We start from the raw sequence: 16478 nt of genomic DNA on the forward strand, positions 1-16478 counted from the left end.
TCTTGGCTGTTGACTCTCAATGAGAAGGTAAATTAGTCTGGCAATCGAGAGGCTAGACCCACGCTTCGCCGTGAGGGAGGTTGGGCTGTCCCTAACCTTTCCTACATGTTGACTCTCAATGGGATGGTAAAGTAGTCAGGCAATTGAGAGGCTGGACCCGCGCTTCGTCGTGAGGAAGGACGAACGGTCCCTGATCTTTCTTGCCTGTTGATGCTCACGAGGAAGGTAAGTACGCTTTGAGTTTGTTTCGTATGAACGTTTATCGTTATCGAAAACCATTTATTCTTCTGATGTTTTTGTTTTTGACGGTGTTGGTGGATTTTTCCCTTTCGATGCTAATCATGTTAATATTTTCACTTTATTGTTAGTGCTAAAGTTTGTTTATAGTAACCCGTGCTAAGTAGTCAGGGAGCCCGTTGACCTTCCGAGTCCACCTTAGGTAATTTCTAAGCCCGTTGACTCATTCCCAAAGGTAACCCGCTTGAGGTGGTCTTGGAGCTCAGAGGCTCGTACCTGAAGGTGACCTATTGGCAGCTGTTATGGCACGAGTGTAAACACTCAACCTTTGCTGGAAGTGATAACGTCCTAGGAGTAATGTTGGGCAATTGAATGACTAGGTCTGCGCTCCGCTGTGAGAGAGGTCGGGCAACCTAGAGACTAGACTAACGGGAACGTAAAGTAGTCAGACAGCTGAGAAGCTGGACTCGCGTCTCGCCGTGAGGGAGGTTGAACAGTAACTATGGAAGAAATTGACTCACACCTAGAATAGGAAGGCTTCAAGGTTGGTCCTTGTATTAAAACTCATAAATAAAGTTCTAACTTTTTGTCTAAAACAGCCCCAAAATACTCTTGTCGGAATACTAACTGAGTTGACAAAAATATTTCATTTATGGACAAAGATGACTTCACAAAGCAAAAGTGAATTGACCAAAAGAACGAAATACTATTTTTTTTTCTTTCTTAAGTCCAACTCTAAAAAGTTTCAGACAAATGTCGGTTTTCGTTCATATCAATTCCAAAAGAAACTTCAAGGAAGACAACTTAGAAACTTTTAAAAGAAATTGACCATAACTTAATAATAAACTAAGTCATGCCATATGGACCATTTTGCAAGAAAATCATGGAAGGGCATGTTCGAGGAGTGTAACAAGTATGAGAGGTCTGAGTATTTTGGGAGAATAAACTAGGAATTAGTTAGAGCAAAATCCAAGGGGCAACGACGATCAAAGCATTCGCAACAAAGAGAGTTGAAATTTATTTCCTCAACTCCTATACGTGTCAATACATGTACAAGAGATACATCTTTAGGATGTGGACATTCCCAATTACAACCTAATACAAGTTGAACCCAACTAGTTGAAAGTCAACACAACCCATCTAAACTAAACGAGCTCAAAAGTTCCAACACCATTCCGACCAAACCAAACAAATGGACCTATAAATCCATCCCGACAACATATACTTAAAAGCTCATCTCCTCGATTCCAACTTGTATTTAAATTTGTGGTAACCAAAATCAATCTCAATAACCATTAAAGTCCAGCCAAATCATAATCAAAACTGACTTGAATAAAGGCTAATCTACCCAGTCCGATATTCCACATAGCTTGACCACATATCCAACAACCTATCAACACAATTTCATCATTTCCAATGGTTTGCTGTATCTATATCCTTAGATATGACAAAAATCATGCCCTAAAGTTTACACAATCTATGCCCTTAGATCTGACCAGAATCATTTCCTAAAATCTACCAAACTATAACCTCAAATCTTGTTAAATGTTTCTTAAGATCAACATAATCTAAAACCTTAAATTTCAAAGGAAATGTTTCTTGATGTATACTAAATCCAAACCTTAAAATCATATCAATTACAACACTTCTTAAAGTTAATTTGCAGAATCCAAAAGCATAAATCTCATAAAAATCATTTCTGAAAGTCTGCAAGAACCTATGATCTCATATTTGACCAACTCATACTAAAGCCTGCAGAATCTTAACTTTAGCGTTTGATCAAAACTTGTATGCTAAATTACACAAAATCTAAAACCTTGAATCTTATCCAAAATCATTTCTTAAAGTCCATAAAACAATAATACCTTAGATCTCATCAAAATCATTTTTAAAGTCTGCAGAATCTCAAACCTGGGATTTGATCAGACCTATGTGTGTTTTCAGAATCTGAAAAATTATTTCATCAAATCCTCTGAAGTTCAAAACTTCATATTTGACCAACTCATATATTAAAGTCTACAAAATTTAAAACCTAACACTCAATCAAGCTTATATGCACCTCTGAAATCTAAGCCTTCAATCGTATCAAGATCATTTTGTAAGGTCTACAGAATCTAAAATCTCAAATATCATGAAATCAGTTCTTAAAATCTGCAAAATCTAGCACCTCACATAGGGCAGATTCCCTAAAGTTTGCAGATTTTAAAACCCTAAATACCAACATAATTATTTCTTGAATTCCGTAGAATTCTAAATATCAAATCTAAATATTATTTCCTAGCGTCTGCAGAAATCCAAACTCTCATAATAAACATCAAATTTCTAAAAAACCAAGTCAATAGAGCAAAACAAAACTACTGAACATAATTCTCCAATAACCAAAGTACCCTCTTTGTACTTAATCCACTATACTCATGTAGTCTTACCCATACTTTCTATTCTTGATCCTTAACTGAAACATCCAAAATATATAAAAATATTGTGGAGATAAGGGGTGAGTTATCAACAACTTAGTAAGTAGACAACATATACTAGTATGTAAACATGAGATGTAACAGAATGCAGAATCAGAACATGTTCTAAAAAATATCAGATCGACAATTTAGAAATATTCTTATTCAAAATTTTTTTGACATAGCATAACTGAAACATCACATCATAACAAAATTCTATGTTTAACCTCTGTGGTAGGGTTGTTCAAAACCCCAACAGCCAACTAAGCATAAACAGAATTTGAAATCTTTCTTTATTATTCTCGATGCCCTGAGTATGCACACAGGAAAGACCAAACAGAAAATCACTCTGTTTCCAAAGTGGGTACACTAGAAATAGAAAAATTAGTACCAACCCGAACAAAAGCCATAATTTTACACCCGTGGTAAGGTCAGAACAGGACTGCCACATAATTTCATGCTAAAGGTTTTTAGATGTCGCATCATATCATAATAGAGTACATAACAGATTCAGAACACAACATATTCAGATCATGATCATATAATCATGCACAAACTTTCATATTCTTTTTTTTGCACAATTTAGAAACATAATGTTCTTATGCTCATGTTTCCTAGAGAAACCAAGGCAAACTCGTAAGAAGGTCTGGCAACTGGTCCAAACTTAAGCATCGATTTATATATATATATATATATTTATGTGTGTATATATATATATATATATATATGAAGCCATTGGGGATAAAGAAGAAGCATATTCTTCTTCTTCCTTAACGACTTCTTCCTTTATGGATTTGCATTTAGATACTTCCGTATCTTTCGTAGTATAATTAGCTTAAGTAACTTGAAAAGAGGTAGAAACACATGTTAATTTTAAATCAAGCCTAATAGTTTTGCTGAGTCTACCAGAAAGTTTATGAGCTTTTCATGTCTTCTTTCTGGATTGTCACCAATAAATCCAGCAAAAAAACTTCTGGATCCAATAAAAGAATTTATTTTTTCGTTGATTACCAGAGGTTGCTTATCAAAACTAATTTTAACGGTACCACTCAAATACTGTTGAATATAATCAAGATTATATTCAACAGTATGAATCACACCCAATTATCTGTGACCAATAAATCTTTTGAAATTGATTTAATTATTTTGTATAATGAATATAGTTCTATTAGAAATCATGATAAAAAAAAATCTTATCATGCTACTTTTTCTGATTAAGATAAGTTAAGATTAAAGCGAAAATTAGAAAAAAAAATGTATGCCCTTCAAAAGCATATATTATTCTTTGATTTCATTGAAAATTATTATATTTCTAAAAAATAGTTTAAATATGGTTAAAAAATTAAATTTTGTCAATGAAGAAGGGAAAACTGTGGTTAGATCTAGTCATCCACTTTTAGAGACAATTATTATTTCTCATAAAGGAGAAGAAGGTAAAGCTTCCCCTTTTGAAAGACTCATCGCTGATTCTGATGCTACTACTTTTATTGAAAGAAAGAAAATTATAGAACAAAATAATTTTGTCAATAAATCTCTTCATTTTATTGGACAGTAGTTAGACCGTATGGAAGAAAAACTTGAATGCCATGTTCCTACCTTGACTATTAAGCCTGAAAAATATTTTATTATTTTAACAGAATAAAGACAAGGTTTAAGTCCCAAGGCTAAATAAGTCAAAATTCTTGATAAAATTAATCAAATGCTTTCTGATTTAAAAAATGAACCATCTACCAGTGTTTTGAATAACAAAGGTAAAGAATAATTTCTTATCTTTCTTCAGAAGAATTATCTGACTCTGATTCCTCTGTCAATGAAAATATTGTTTTACTTTAAAACAATTTTGAAAAATTTGATTTGGAAAAATCACGGATTAAATGATTTTAAAAAAAAAAAAATCCTAACCCCATGAGTCTTACAAAAAATTGGTATTCCAAACCCACTCCTTTTAATTTACAGTTTGAAGAAGATTTTTTCAAACTCAGTTTTCTATTTCTGCTGATAAGTTATATGAATGAAATATTGATGGATTATCTGAACAAAAAATCCTTAATAAAATTAATCAAATGTCTGTGGTTGCAAATGCATATGTTAATAATAACAATCTTGGTCAAATTGAGACTGTTGATTTTTTAACTACTAGATTCTCTGGTACTCTTCGTCATTGGTGCGATAAACATCTCATTGAAGAGTCAAGAGAAACCATTAGAAAAGCTATTAAACATGATGATGATGGTATACCTATTTTTTATGAAACCATATGAAAGGGTATGCATGATAGTGTTAATACTTTGAATAATTTGAGATGTCGACAAATGTCTGATTGTAGACAGTATCAAGATGTCTTTCTTTCCAGAGTAATGCTTAGAGGAGATAGTCAAAAACCATATTGGAAAGAAAAATTCACTGATGAATTATCTCATTTATTTGCTCACAAAGTTAAGGATGAACTTATGGATATTTCAGGACTTCTTAACTATGATAATTACACTTATGGTGATATCATCAGTATAATTAAAAAGCTTGATATTAGTATGTGTAATGATAAAAGAATGCTTCAGCAACAGTTGAAGAATAGCGAGAAAGCTAAATATGATATGAGAAATTTTTGTGAACAATTTTGAATTCTTCCTATTACTCCTAAACAAAAGCACAAGCATATTGATAAATCTTATAAATATAAAACTCATGCTAAGAAAAAATATAATAGGCATGATATTTTTATAAGAAAAAACCTATCGTTTTTTATAGGAAAAAATCCCCCTATAAGAAAAATACTTTTCAAAATCGAAAATGTTTTAACTGCGGCAAGTATGGTCATTTTTTCAAAGAATGAACCAAAAAGTCCAGTAAATTTTAAAACAAGCTTAATCAATTAAACATTAATACCAATGATCGTGAGAAATGGATTCGGATTTTAGAATCAAAATCCTCTTAATCATCCAATATCAATCAATTCAGTTCAAATGATTCTAGTTATCACTTAGAAATCGAACTGTCTGATTTTCTCAATATTAAGCTTGGATGCAATGATTTTTGTTGTAAACCTTTAGGATAAAACAATGAATAATTTAACTAAAACTGAATAACAAGAAAATATTTTGTTAATCTTAATTAGCCAAATTACTAATCCCGAGTTTAAAGAAGAATACATTCAAAAGCTCAAGAAAACCATGGTTCGACAAGAACTTGAGAATTTTAAATCTAAAATCAGTTTTCAAGAAACCTTGGGGAGATTTGTTAAGAAAAAGCTCAAGGAAATTTCTGCTAATGATTTACAGTGTGAAATTGTTTATATTAAAAAAGAGAATGTTGATCTTAAAATTGAAATAAACAATATCATTTGACAATAATTCTTTTAAACAAGAATTATTATGTTTAAAAATCGATAAGCAATTTGATCAAAATATTCCTTCCAACAAGGATGAGCAACAAAATGATAATTCTAATTCTAGTCAAAATGAAGTTCCTCCTTCTGACAACAATCAGATTTATTTAATCCATCATACTATTGCTCTCAAATGGTTTTCTAAAGTTACTATTATTATTTGTCATGAGTTTGAATTCACTGTGATTGCTATAATTGATTCTGGATCGGATATGAATTGTATCCAAGAAAGAATAATTCTTAGTATGTATTATGAAAAATCTCCAAAAAAATTATTTTCTTCTAACAAGTCTCAAATGAAGATCAAATATGAGCTTAATAATGCATATGTCTACCAAGATAGCGTCTACTTTAGAATTCCTTTTGTACTTGTTAAAAATATGACGGAAGATCGAAAGAGTCAGTAGTAATGTCATCATGTTCTGAAAGGAATATAGATACAAAGATGAGATAAAATGAATTTTTAGTATGACTTTATCCGTCATATTTTTATGGTGGATCTAGGGGGCTGGCGGGGGCCACCACCCAGCCCCCAAAATTGGTCTATATATTTTTTTCAAATCCATGGAAAAATTTCTCTCTTTAATATTTTTGTTTTAAAAAAAATTCTCAAATTCTTAGAAAAATTATAACAATTATATTATTTGTTAGAAAAACTCAAAAATATACAAAACAACCGATTAAAAATGGCAATATCCCTACTGAGCAAAAAGGGATTAAACGTTGCAATAAATCTTTGTACATCTTGAGGGAGCATTAGAACAACTGATTCCTATGGATTGGAAGCATGGGAAAGGTCTATATAACTGCTGTGATCAGATCAAATAGAATGATAGATGTATAAGTATCAAGTGAGTTACGTTTCTTAGGATCATTGTTCCTTCAATTATTATGTTTGAAATATGTTGGCAGCTTAGAGTGTAATGAAGGGAGAATAGGAAGCATCTCACATTTGTAACCAAATGAATGAGTGTGGAAACCAAATGTATTTAGTGCAAACACAAATAAGACTTGTCAGAATCTGTAACTGCTTACCATTTTAGTGTAGGGATCCTATTCATCATCCAACTAAGGCCCGGTTTGGATACACAAAACTATCTCATATCATCTATTCTCATCATTACAACTTTTCCAAACTTCTACACAAAATATAATAAACAATTCAACTTTTTCAAATCCCAAAATAAAAATTATATTAAAAAATTATATTCTAACAATATTTTATTCAACTTTCAACAAAAGATCTCATCTGAACTGCGTAACCAGACGAGGCTTAACACTTTACACCCTAAACTATCAACACTGACATATCGTACCCTCCAAGTACAAAAAAATCACAAATACCAAATACCACACTATTGACAAAATATTTTCTACGGATTTTATTTCTCGACAAAATAAATTAAGGGCACAAATATCTACTCAAACATCAAGACACCTTGATTATGCAATTCCATACCTACACAATGCCAGTAAGCGAGTAGGTAAATGTTGTCTACCATGTTAATTTCAATAAAAAACAAAACTTACCCAACTTTGTAACCACACAACAATGTGTTTGCTTTAATATTGGACAGTTCATAAGATAGCAACCCAAATAAGTCTGGGGATCACCAAGAGCAATTTATTGGACTCAAGTAATTGAAACTCACCTAAAGCAATCAGTTTAGCAAGAAGGCCAAATTGCAATCTCTGTATACCCATCTTCAGTAGCAGCAGCTCGAAACATGCCAGTCGTATTAAAAGCCATCGTGAGTTCTCCTTTGGCAGACACAGCAACCAAGCCAGCAGTGCCTCTTGGTACACATTCCTCTACAACATAAGCTGCAGCCTCCTTGAGAGAAAGACCTTTGAATTCCATAAGTGCAGATACATCTCTTGCAACAGTCCCACGTATTATTGCTTCACCTTTCCCCGTGGCAGAAACTGCACATAGATTGTTGGCATATGTCCCTGCCCCAATGATGGGCGTGTCCCCAATCCTACCAACCATTTTGTTGACCAGCCCACCAGTGGAAGTTGCAGCAGCTAAATTTCCGTCATTATCAACAGCCACACATCCAACTGTACCGATTTGGCTATCACCATGTACAGTTGGTGTTTCTTTCTCGACTGGTTGTGTATAATCAACCTGTACATTTAGGTCCCCGTTTGGATAGTGAAAGTGTTTCATCTCATCTCATCATTACAATTTTTCCATATTTTCATACAAAATATAATAAACAATTCAACTTTTTCAAATCTCAAAACAATAATAATATTAAAAAATATCATTTTAACAATATTTTATTCAACTTTCATCTAAAACCATCTCATCTCATCTCACTATCCAAACCACACCTTAATGAAAGAGTTACCAGCTTCTGATCAAAATACTTTTGAGGCATAGTGGAAGTGAAAAGCAGGTTATGCTATGAAAACTTTAGACACTAGGAAAATCCCCCACTACAAATGATTTGCTAGGTTGCTCTACGTAAAAGAAATTCAGAAATATTTATAGGCCCTCACCATTAGAAAGGAATAGCTAGCAATTTGCAAATTATAATGGTAGTGAAATGAACCATGCAAGTGACTGAGGAAATACTATCCACAGCGTAAGAGTGACTTAAAGCACAAATTCAGGATACTTCTCATCAACATCCCCAAAAAAGAGAGAACAAAATACCTGAACTCTATTAGCTTCTTTGGCTTGCTTTAGCCTCTCAATGTTTTCTGGAGTTATAAAATTGCTTGAATCTACAGTTTCAAGACCCTGCAAAATTAAGAAGTCATCATCACATAAATCTTTGATGAACATAAACCAAACACTGAGCAATCGAATACTAATAATAAAGATTACAACAATTAAAATTTTTTTTTTGAATAAACAACAATACTAATATTATTATTGTTGTTGTTGTTGCTATATTTAGTATTTATGGTAAAGTGACTCCACTCTACCTTACCTTTGAAAAAGTTATAATCATACATGTTGTGCCTCACATAGTGAGAAGGAGTATTAAAATAATGGTTAAGTTGTTAAATTTACCATTTCAACTTAAGCTTTTAAGATGACTAGTGTCATAACAATTATCATAATCATCATTAATATTATTAATTATCACCATTCGATTTCATTCAAGATAATAATCCCAAAGCAATACCAGTTTCCTTTTTTTGTGAATTCAAAACTGTAAATGGATATGATCAAGTTTTGAAGCTTGGCCTTTCTTAGCCTCAATTTGGCAGACCTACCCTCGTAATGAAACCAAATTACACGAGGTTGAACTTAATTAGATCTATACATCCATGCTCTACAAATGGTTTACTAACCATTTTCCTATACACTGATACAAATGTTGAAGTAAACCATTTTCCTATACACTGATACAAATGTTGATAGCATGCTAGACACTGACTTAAGCGTTTGATTCTCTTTGCCCCTCAGTTCCTCTATGTTAACCCTGAAGTCCAGGCATTCAATCAAATTGTTAATTCTAGTATGATCGAGTATAAGAAAAATCCAAATACTCAAAAGAATTTGAGGCCTAATTACAGTAAATGCGGGAAACCATGCTATTCATGGTTCTAAGGAGATCTTAGGGGACATCTTAGGGCATCTATAGGTCATGATGATATAGGACTAAGACTTTTCATAATGAGGATCCGAAGTAGAATGATACACAGTATTCTTAATGGCCACTTTTTGCAAGAAAGCGTGGTAATTTGTTTTCTGTCAAAATAATGAGATTGCAAAACTTTAAAAACTGTTTAGCTGGCAATTTTGAAGGACTCCAGGGTCCCTAGATGAGTTGCAAACTGGAGTTAAGAAGTCAGAATATGGAGGGGTTCTTGTTTTTGGAATTGACTAATCTTTAGGATTAAGATCTCCCATATTTCCTAGTGTAGTTTAATGCAGAGTTATTTAAATCCCAGTCACTTCTTTCAAATTCATTGGTAGGATTTTCCCACATCAACATTTATTACTAAAATCCTCAGCCATTAATGTTTTCAAATAAAAATAAGGATTAAGATTGTCTATATTTCTTAAGGTAATCTAATGGGTATATTTCTTTAAAATGTCAATAGTGGGAGAATCCAAGGCCTAAACAAAGGTCAAGAAGTGGTCATGGGCCTAAGAGATGCCATGGCTACTTGTTGCTAAGAATCTCAGAAGACTCAGTTAGGGCCTAAAGTTAAGTATCCGTTTTTTGTTGTGGAGCCTGGTCCTCACGTAGATCGGTGAGGCTTTACAAAGCATCTAAACACAGTTCACTCGCGTTGATCAATCAAGAGCTTTGCCGCCACTCCTTAAGGTTACCTTTTGTATCATACCATACACTTCTTGCATTGTTTCCCACAAGTCACACCCCCACCACCCTTCCCCCATTTCTTTCTTCTTAAGGTAAGGTAAAGGGCCAGGCATGGTGGGGTTGGAGCATTCTGTCGCCAATCTTTTTGGCTTGACAAGAAGTCTTATGTCCTCCAAGTCGCATGGCATTTTAACCAAAAAAACTTCTTGCGCAATTCATGCATTTGTGTTTTTATGACCAGAAATTGTTTCTTGATTTCCATTTCAAATTGGTCTGGACTTTTCTTTTTTTTAAAGTAAACAAAATTTTATTGATCAAAGAATAAGCAAAGCCATATACATAGTTCTAGAACAGTAAAAAAATGCCTTAAGCTACGTAGGCACATTATAGACAAGAAAATCATGTGGGTCCATACTATTGAAATCAACAGCAATGGCCCAAGTACAAAGTTCAACTCCTACGATCTCTCCTTGTCTTCAAATGTCCTGTCATTACGTTCCTACCATAAAAACCACATAATGCATATAAGGATCATCTTCTATACAGCTTTAATCTGTTGCATGCCTCTTAGATTTGTCCAGCTGGCCAAGATTGCCACCATTGTCTCTAGCATAGCCCAAGACAAGTCTAATCTACTGAACACCTCATTCCATAATACCCGTGGGGTCTCACAATGTAGTAGGAGATGGTTTACAAACTCTCCCCCTTCTCTACACATACAACACCAATCTACAATGATTACCCTTTATTTCCTCAAATTGTTGATTGTGGGAATCTTCCCCAACGAAGTTGTCCATACAAAAAAACGCTGCTTTGGAAGGCGCCTTATGTCTCCAAAGCCTTCTCCACGGAAACTAAGTTTGGGGTTATTGTGTGAGAGCCTTGTAAAAAGAGCGAACCAAGAATACCCATTTACCATCGGGTATCCACTACATTAAGTCTTCTTACTAAGTGTTTGGTAATATAGAGTACAGAAGACTGTAAAAATCTGCAAAGTTGCTCATTTCCCAGTCTTGTGCCGCTCAAATAAAGGTGATGTTCCAAAGGATCTGCCCCCCGAATAACTCCATATGCCCCCTTACTTTGTTAGTGCACCATCCCGACATCCCCTCCATAAATCTCCATATTTGCTCTCAATCACCAATTTCCATAGGGCTTCTGGTTCCTTATGATATCTAAACAACCACTTGCCATGTAACGCCCGATTAAAGGTCCTCATACTTTTGATGCCCAAACCACCATTAGAAATAGGGCGGCATATCGTCTCCCACTTGACTAGGTGAAACTTGAACTCCTCCACTCCACTCCACAAGAAATCACGTTGGAGTTTTTCAATTTGAATTGCCACACTTGCAAGTATAGGAAACAAGGATACGCTAGAGTTTTTATCAATACGAGGGACGAGCATTTTAGTGTGGATATTGAAATAAAATATTTTAATATTGGGATGTATCAATGTACCATTTCAGGATTTTAGTTAGTTTTTTTTTTTAATTTTCTTTCATATGATTGTATTTAGCTTGTGAGTTTATTCATAATTTTATAGGAACTTGATTTTGGGATTTTGTTTTGTAATGTCCACATTGCTTCTTATATAAGGTATTCCTTCATCATAGACAAAGGTTTATTAATAAAATTAGAAATATATATATATATAATTTATTATTGCCTGGAAATCTTACATTACTTATCAAATAGAGGACCGCTTGTATGCAGAGGAATGCTCATATGCTGATTCGTATGCTGTCAGCATGACAGATCAATTGACACCCAGTGTGGTGATGAAGTTGGGTCATTTGAGTGAAGAGTTGCTACTTACTCTGTAGGTGTTCCAAGCCATACAACTTTAGACACACTCCTTCACTTCATAGTAAAATCATAGTTGGTCTCCCCTTCCTTAAGACCTCTAATCATGTCATAGGTATCTCCAAGTATATTTACTATTAACATTCCATTAAGGCATCACTATTTATAGCTTGGCTGAAGGTGTAATCACAATAGGCTTATCCTACTTATCCAAAAACTCCAGATTTTAGGATAAGTTCCCACTATAGTTCTTGTATGGGTTTCTGTTCAACGAACAGAAATCAATGATCAACAAACACTTCATCCTAAAAAGGCCTCAAGGTGTATGGGTTTCTGTTCATTATTGGTGTTATCTGTCCTGATAACAAGGGTTTAAATATTTCAGCTGTTTCCTTGCCACTAAGTTGGTCATAATGTCCAGTCATGGACTGTACATGAGATCTGCAGGCCACATACTTGACCATGTTATAATTGATGAACTGTACATATATATATATATATATAAATTGCGATACTCCCCATATGATAAGAATAAGGGTAGGTGGTGTATGAGAATCTCACATTACTTGGAAATGAATAGTTCTTGCTCTTTGTAATGTTCCAATGAGGCTCCACCCATAATGAGAGAATTAGTCCTTTTCTTGGATGGAAAAGATTAGTTCAAATAAATATCTATATAATTTGCCTAATGACATTTCTAATGTTTTTCAGGGTTAGCTTGTAATTAGGTGTCTCTCTATGTACACTTCCTGTGTATTTAGGCTATGCCTAATTACGTTTATTAATAAATTTCTTACTTTAAAAAAAAACTATCTATATAATTTGCAAAATTACCAAAAGACATTGCACAAGAAATGAATAAAGTCAGATTCATATCGAACTTTAATTGCTCTTTCCCTTTTTTTTTCCTTATTTCAGAACTCAAATCCAGGGAAAAATTAAGAATGTTGACTGTGGTACAGTACAGAAGACTCAAAAATGCATATCACACTGAAATGTCTTGAACAAAAAGAGCGAGAGAGGGGGGCTAGAGGACACAAAACATGTATGCAGTGCATGCTAGTGTTGCAATGCTAGAACTGTGGCCAAGCACATAGAATAGATGCTGTTAGAACTGTGGATTCTACATTTTTCGAAAGTAATATCTATCAGCGCGACACATTATTATTTTTCTGGATAAGGATCATAAAATCAATAAAGACATTTCAGGCATGAATATGTCTAAGGAAACTTATAGCAATTTGATTTCAATTGGAAATGAAGCGTAGAGCTACAATATAATAAGCTCAAGAACAGTAAATGTGATCATAGTAAGACTTTCACTCACTTGTTCCCGTGCAAATTTTTCTGCTCCATCAAAAGCAAGATATATATGAGGAGTTTTCTCCATGACCACCCGTGCTAAAGATATGGCATTAACAACAGTAGTGAGCCCAGAGACAGCCCCACATTTTTTCGTCTTACCATCCATGATACAAGCTTCCATTTCAACCGTGCCTTCAGTGGTTAAGACAGATCCCCTACCTGCATTGAAGTGCGGGTTGTTTTCTAGTTCACGAACCTACACATGGAAAATCATCAAAAGTATAACAATAAGTGAAATAAGTCATGAAAAATGTTTCAAAATCCTTCACCTAGAGAGGAAATAGAAACCCTTCCTTTGAATGAAAACAAATTATAGATCTGAAGGGGTATTTCCTCATACAAAAGTGATCAACTTCATTATTCTCATCATAGCACTCTGCTATAGAATTATGAGCTCACAGTTGTAGTTAAGATGCTAATCTATAACCAATCTCTCTCTCTCTCTCTCTCTATGTATCTTTTAACATTCTCTTCTTCATCTGGTTCCTTCATCACCTGATACAGCGATAGATTGGGTCCACCGCAGTGTACAGAGTATTTGATTAGGTTTTGAAAACACAGTCCCCCCGAGCATCATTTGAGGCAATATGTTCATAGAGGACCATCGGAACATTTCTAACCAGCCAAGTAGTACTAAAGAGCTTCTAATGATAATTTCCGTAAAAGAATATCCAATACTAGTTTTCTAATCACCCTCATCACACCAAAGACCCTAATCAACAACAGAACCATTTAATTTAACAAAGAACTAGTACGAGGTAGATAAATACGATCGAACTCGCCAAAATCAGTAACTATCATTAGGAATATGAAGTAAATAGATAACCGAGTTATACAAATCCAACCATTGATATAGTTAAACATACAAAATAAAAGACGAGAACACCGGCAGTTTCAAACCAACAACGGAAGATACATGTAGTCATAGACAGATATTTATACATAAACGCATTGAGTATTATTTGAACTGAGATGTACAGAAAACAGTTGATGAGTGGAGTGTGGTAATGTTCGGTAGTTACGCACCACAAGTTCTACGACGTCGAGGGGGGACTTTTGGGCTTTGAGAGCATCGACGCCGACCTGAAGGCAGTGGCGTAGGGCGGCTTCACGCGGTTGGCGACGCTCCGGTGGTAGCGAGAGTGGGATGTCGCCGGCGCCGCCGTGTAGAGCTATAGCCCAGCCCATTTGAACCCACTCACTCGCTCTCCTCAGTGTCTTCCTCTTCCCCCTACTTATAATGGAGAGAGAGTGATATGAGATTGTCTGCAAAGCTTCTAGTCAAGTGAGAGGTGGGTCGCAGGTCAGCATAAAATTCAATCTGGAAACATGTTTCATTTGGACTTTTCCTAGGAAGCACTGCATCTCGATACCACGTGCAGATCATCGGTCACATATTATTTTGTTATTTGTTTTCTTCCGAAGCACGTTTCTCGTATCAAAAAATTTATTCATCATCTAATTTTTATTATTTTATTATTATTTTATAATTTAATATTATATAATAAATATATAAATAATAAATAATTTTTAATCATCTACTACCACATCATAAGATAATAAAAAAATAATATAAATTAAAATAATAAATAACATTACATTTCTCGTGTATATATTCCATTGAATAAGATGAAAATTTTATAATTAATAATAAAATAATTTGTAAATAATAATAAAATAATTTAAAATTGAGATATTTTATGAGATTTTGAAAATGAATAGTAAAAAAATAAAATTATAATATTATTATAATATAATTTTTTAAAAACATTCTACTCACACCACACACTATATATAATTTTTTCATTTTTTTTCTGTTACCAAATATGTGGTGTATGGATAATAAGTAGAATAATTAAATTAGTTTAGGAATAATAAAACAAAACAAAAAAAAAATGGGGTATGTAATGTGTGGGGATAATGAATAGCAAACTCAATTGTTTAATATAATTTTTGTTTGAAATTTGAAAATTTTAAATTATTTTTTGTATTTTATTTAAAAGTTTGAGAAATTTATAATGATTAGGTAATAATTAGATAAAAAAATTGTAAATTTGAATTTGAAAAGTGTTTATATTTGTAATATTTGGATATTAAGATGAGCTGGTATGAGATAAGACCATCTTGCGATAGCGAGATGAGATGAGATAATATGTGAATAGTAGTGAAATGGTTTGAATTAATATGTTTTATGGGGTTTTGAGAAATAAAAAAGAAAAAGTTTAATAAAAATATTATAAAGTTAAAATATTATTAGAATATAATTTTTTAATATTAATTTTGTTTTGAGATTTGAAGAAATTATATTATTTTTTGTATTTTTTTTTAAGTTTAGAAAAGTTATATTGATTAGGTAATAATTAAATGAAAAAATTAAAAATATTTGTGTTTTTTGTGTTTAGATATTAATTAAGAGATTAGTTAAGTTACACTACAACAAATTAACATTTTTCTCACGAGTGATTTTGTCACAGTTAATCCATATTTTTTATCAAAAAGATTTTTTCCCATCATTTCAAGTCGTAACTAGCTCCTTAGAAATACGCGGCAACTTATAGTACTTAAAGCTACAAGTGAAATATGTGTCAGAAATACTCTTATTTTTTACGATTCTTTTCCTCGCAAAAAGTGTAAACTTTCATGGCAAAAAGTGTGCCAACCATGGTTAATTGGGGTCGAAAATACTTATATGCTGTGGTCGAAAACGTAGGAAATACACATTTACAACCAAAAAAATATTTTCGGTGATTTATGATCGTCGAAAATAGCCTTTTATGAAATAAAAAAAAATACTAGTAAAATAGTATCCCAAACTCACAATGAAGAAACAAAACAAAAAAATGTAGAAACACACAATCAGTGGCACTAAAGTCACTGAGGGCAGGTTTGGGGCACAAGACAAAACACAAAATTCTTATCTCATCTCATCTCATCATTACA

General features: G+C 33.3%; 1 protein-coding gene across 1 annotated transcript; it reads right to left on the minus strand.

Annotated features, from left to right (window-relative positions):
- Window positions 1-7494: 7494 nt before the first annotated feature.
- LOC108993925 (isoaspartyl peptidase/L-asparaginase-like) lies at window positions 7495-14881 on the minus strand. Its single transcript, XM_018968979.2, has 4 exons — window positions 14565-14881; window positions 13501-13734; window positions 8741-8827; window positions 7495-8206 (listed from the first exon to the last, which is right to left on the minus strand). The coding sequence occupies exons 1-4, from the start codon at window positions 14724-14726 to the stop codon at window positions 7742-7744; spliced, it is 948 nt and encodes a 315-aa protein (XP_018824524.1). The 5' UTR covers window positions 14727-14881; the 3' UTR covers window positions 7495-7741.
- Window positions 14882-16478: the final 1597 nt, after the last annotated feature.

This window comes from Juglans regia, chromosome 6, assembly GCF_001411555.2.
Source record: "Juglans regia cultivar Chandler chromosome 6, Walnut 2.0, whole genome shotgun sequence".
NCBI lineage: Eukaryota > Viridiplantae > Streptophyta > Magnoliopsida > Fagales > Juglandaceae > Juglans > Juglans regia.